The sequence below is a fragment of the Poecilia latipinna genome, unplaced genomic scaffold (genome assembly GCF_001443285.1).
Source record: "Poecilia latipinna isolate Pla-1442-1.1 unplaced genomic scaffold, P_latipinna-1.0 Scaffold391, whole genome shotgun sequence".
Classification (NCBI taxonomy): Eukaryota; Metazoa; Chordata; class Actinopteri; order Cyprinodontiformes; family Poeciliidae; genus Poecilia; species Poecilia latipinna.
The window spans coordinates 97,854-102,250 of NW_015113007.1; the positions used below are offsets into that span (position 1 = coordinate 97,854).

Here is a 4,397-nt window from a genome sequence, read left to right on the forward strand (position 1 = left end):
CCAAAATTTAATTTTTTGGGTAAAAGGAGGGAAACGTTTAATTTAAAAAAAAAAAAATTAAAAAAAAAAAAAAAAAAAAAAAAAAAAAAGATTACATGTGTAATTAATCCACAGAATGCGCTTCCTTTAATGAAACACATTATATGGATTTAATGGCTTAAAATCATAAAAAAACAATAATATTCAGATTTTTTGAATGTGTCTGTAAGTGTAACAAAAGGGTCAATGTTTTCCATCTGATATGTTGTCTAAAATATTTTGGGAAACAATTTTGGCTTAACCAGTTTATGAGATTCACTTAAAACTGTTTATGGGGATTAGTTTATGTGAATACATGAGGAACACTTCATGTTCTTTTCACAGTACATAAAGCGTTGTTACGTCAGTCGTGATCGTTTTAACGATGCACATAAACCGTTGTTTCTGTGCTATTTAAACGACTATAAAACACATAAGGAATTTTCTTAAATCAAGACTTTAAGGCACCAATTTGGGATTAACTGATTTTTTTTTTTTCTAACCCACACAGGGCCAAAATTAAAGATGAAGTTGTGACTGAATCAGATCAGATCAGATCAGATCAGAATACTATATTCCAGCTTGTGCTAGCCACAACACTCTTCAGGACAAGAGTAGTTAGTTTAGGGGGGGAAAAAAAACAAAAAAAACTTCAAGTCAGCTACTTCCTGTTTTAGTGAAATGTTTTAAAATGAAGCCAGAGGAAACGCACCAGATGTAAGGAGTTATTTAAAAGGAAACAATGTTCTTCGCCTTGACGTGCTGGCTGTTCATTCAAGCTGCTCCAACATTGCATGACTTGGGTTGAACCTGGTTATTTAGATTTCAGTGGAAGCCAGAAAAGGGGAGAGGAATATAGCAGAGTTGCTCAATTTCGTTGTGAGCATTCAAGTTGTATGTCAAAGAATAATGGATTCAGAAATGCTGGTAACTTTTTTTTTTTTTTCCTCCGGAAATTTCAGAGGGAACGTACTTTATACTTTCTTAGCGGTACACAAAGAGAGTGATGCTTATGTATATACAGCTGAAATCAGAAGTTTGCACATACCGAATAAAATACTCTTTCATTTTCTCTCACTGCCTAAAGTTAAATCAGACCAAATAAGTCTTATTTTAGGTTTGTTAGAATTACCGAAATTATTTCCATTTGCTAAATTCCAGAAAACTCAGCGAGAAACAATTTTATATGTTTTGTTTTATTTGTTTTTTTGTAGCTGTATTTTATATATGTGAATATCTGGCAGGTAGTAGTTAGTATAGCACTAATCATTGTTCTAATTTTGATAGAGGGGCATCACCTTTGCTCCTAATGTAAATAACTGATATCCTGTCAAGACAAGAAGTCTAAGAAGAAACAATTTGGAGACCGCCTTACTATAGTTATTAAACAGAAAGCAGATACAAGCTGTATCTAAAGGTCGGAGCTCTACACAAACTGGTTGATTGGGAATCAGCCAGAAATCTCCAATGGTTACGTCTTTTGACACATTTCTATACATACAGGGTGCAAAATCTGCAAATAACCTCAATTATACCACATTAGATGTTTCTTACCAAGTTAAAGTATTCAGTGTTCTATTGGGGAAAAAAAGGATGGCAAATCAACAAATCAGATTTTAGAATGAATAAATGAATAAAGCAGCCAAAACAGAAGATTGATAAATGATCCCAAATGTAACTCTGTTAGAAATGTATTGACATCAGACACTGAAAACGTGCGCCATTTACTCAGAGAACGACTGAAACTGATCAAAGGCTCCAGATTATGACATGCAGGCCCAACAGTTTTGAATGGGACTGCATGTCGCTGTGGCTTTTTGACAAGAGGCCAACAGGTTTCCTGATTCTGACCACAGGATGTCTGTCTGACAGCTACTGGTGCCTGTGAAAAAATCAGGACTACCGGTTTGAGAATCCAGTCAGATTAATATTTTTGTTTTGTTTTTGTTCATTTTACATTTCACAACCAAAGACTTGCGTTCTACATTCAGAAGTTCTTAATAGGCTGAAGACTCTAAAACAACCAATATACCAGTACAATTAAATATCATGTGAATGTGAATATCTTGCATCTAAATTAGTATTAGGTGACAAAAATCTTCCTTCATCCATGTCTGTAAAGATGAATCTTATGTTTAAATTCAGGCGTCGTGGCTTGTCTCTTTTAAATCGTAACTTTTTCTCCCCCTCAAATCTTCTCACAGGGAACGGCGTTTGCAGTTGCGGCAACTGCGATTGCTGGGACGGGTGGACAGGAAATGCCTGCGAAATCTGGGTAGGAGCCGAGTACTGAGGAGAACATTAAGCCGGGGTCAAAAACTCGAGCTTCCAAAACGTCCCGACACGCCAGGAGGACCGTCAGCGTCCGGGACCAGACAGCACACCGAGAGAAGACTTAATATAGATGTAAATCTGCATAACACTAATATAATGCACTAATATTGCTCTGTCTTCAATTGTACTGGTTACAAAGTTTGCTTATTAAAACTGTATATTGTTGTTTTAAAAACACAGCCAACATATTCTAACGTAAACGTTTATGTTTTCAGAGCTGCTTTTCATGTATTATACTTTGAGAGAGGTTCCTTGTTTGAGATGGCAGCACTCAGCTGCCACCCCTTGAACTTTTTCCACAGTTTGCCACATGACATTTCGATGCATTTCAGTTGGAATATAAAGCAACTGATCAACCGCAACGTAGTGAATATATTTGTAAAGAGGAAGGAAAATGACACGTGGTGCTGAAGTGTTTTTTTTTTTTTTCCAAATAAAAGTCTGCAAGCAAGTCGAGCATGCATTTGTAGACCTTTGTTTTACTGCAGCTACAGCTGCAAGTCAGTGCAGGATGTTTTTTTTTTTTATTTTTTTTTTTTTTATAACGCTCTACAGCTCCCTTTTCCACATGTTTGCTTGTAAACAGGGTTTTTTCCTATGACCTTCTCTTAACATTAGCGTTCTTCTTGCCACTCTGAGATTTACAGTCAAATTTGAGCGCATGTGTAATAGTTACGCCGTCAACAGAGACCCACAGCTAAACTATGGATCTCTGAAGCTTCTCCAGAGTTTCCGCGAGCCTTTTACCTGCTTCTGATCGATGCTCCGCTTGCCCGACCTGCCGTTTCGAGCAGATGGCCACGTCTTGGTAGGTTTGAAGTCGTGCCATGCCATTTCCATTTTTGAATCCTGGGTTGAAAATTTCCTCTGTCAGATGTTCAAACTCCAGAAACTGTTTAGGAAAAATTGTGATTTTTAACTTATTTATTTATTTATTTATTTATTTATTTTTTTTTTTACCTCTAACCTGTGTTCCATGGTTTTTTAGGATGCTGCTTTAACCTCTAATGTTCTATATCAAACATCTAAGACCTCGAATGATCAGCTGAATTTATATTGAGATGGAAACACACAGATGGTCTCCGTTAGCATCGCATTTGGTGCGACTTGATTTTATTGTAGAATAAAATGGGGTCAATGCATGCAACACTTTTAAAGACTTTTGGAGGCTCACGTGGCTTTTATTTAATGGTACTTGGAACGAAGGGAAAAGAGAGAGAAGGGGAAGACATGCAGCAAATGACCCAAGGCCAGGTATCAAACCTGGGACAACTGTACCCTCTGTATTTAACACACCCAACATTTTAAAAATGTTTATTGCAAAATATTTCTGAAACTATTTATCCTCTATTTTTATTTTCACAAGTCTGTGACTATCCCACAAAACCCTGATAAAATGAATTCAGGTTTGTTGTAAAAATAAAAACATATATATATATATATATATATATATATATCAAATAAATTTTTGCTCTTTACATTAAAAATGCAACTACTGGTGAGACATGCAGTGGCAGTGGAGATAATTGCAATTTCTAAATTCAACTGAAAGATTTCTTGAAAGCTTATTGATTTACTCTTTGAAGTTTTTTATTTCTTTTTCATAATAAAACATTAAATGTGCCGCATGACACAACATTTTGCATGGAAAACAATGCGAAGACCTTAATCATACATGGTTACAAATTTTGATATAACATGACATAACTCCAATGAGCATACTTGCAATGGTATAGTATATTATATATATATATATAAATATTTTGAAAACAAATCATTTTAATAGTGTATGCTCCTCTCCGTCGCAGGAAATCAACCCAAAACAAGCTGGCCGTCATGTCGATCTACACCATCCTCGCAGTGAGAAGGTTAAGGTGGAGGAAACAAAGTGGAGGGCATAAATATTTCAGTCGTGGCATGCTGGATGGCTCATGTCACTTCAAAACATGGTTGAAGGGGATGGGAGCTGCATCACCAAAAAAGAGCTCAGTCAGCACTTGAAAAAGCGACCAATCAGAGGTCACAAAGAAAAGGTTTTATTTCTA

The 4,397-nt window shown here is 36.0% G+C and overlaps 1 protein-coding gene across 2 annotated transcripts in view; it reads left to right on the top strand.

The window, feature by feature from the left end:
• itgbl1 (integrin, beta-like 1) overlaps window positions 1-2,875 on the top strand; it is a 50,933-nt gene extending 48,058 nt beyond the window's left edge. For both annotated transcript variants that reach the window (XM_015037070.1, XM_015037069.1), the window contains one exon: window positions 2,223-2,875. In XM_015037070.1, coding sequence (XP_014892556.1) covers window positions 2,223-2,311 — 89 coding nt within the window. In that variant the 3' untranslated portion in view covers window positions 2,312-2,875. The remainder of the gene's footprint in view (window positions 1-2,222) is intronic.
• Window positions 2,876-4,397: the final 1,522 nt, after the last annotated feature.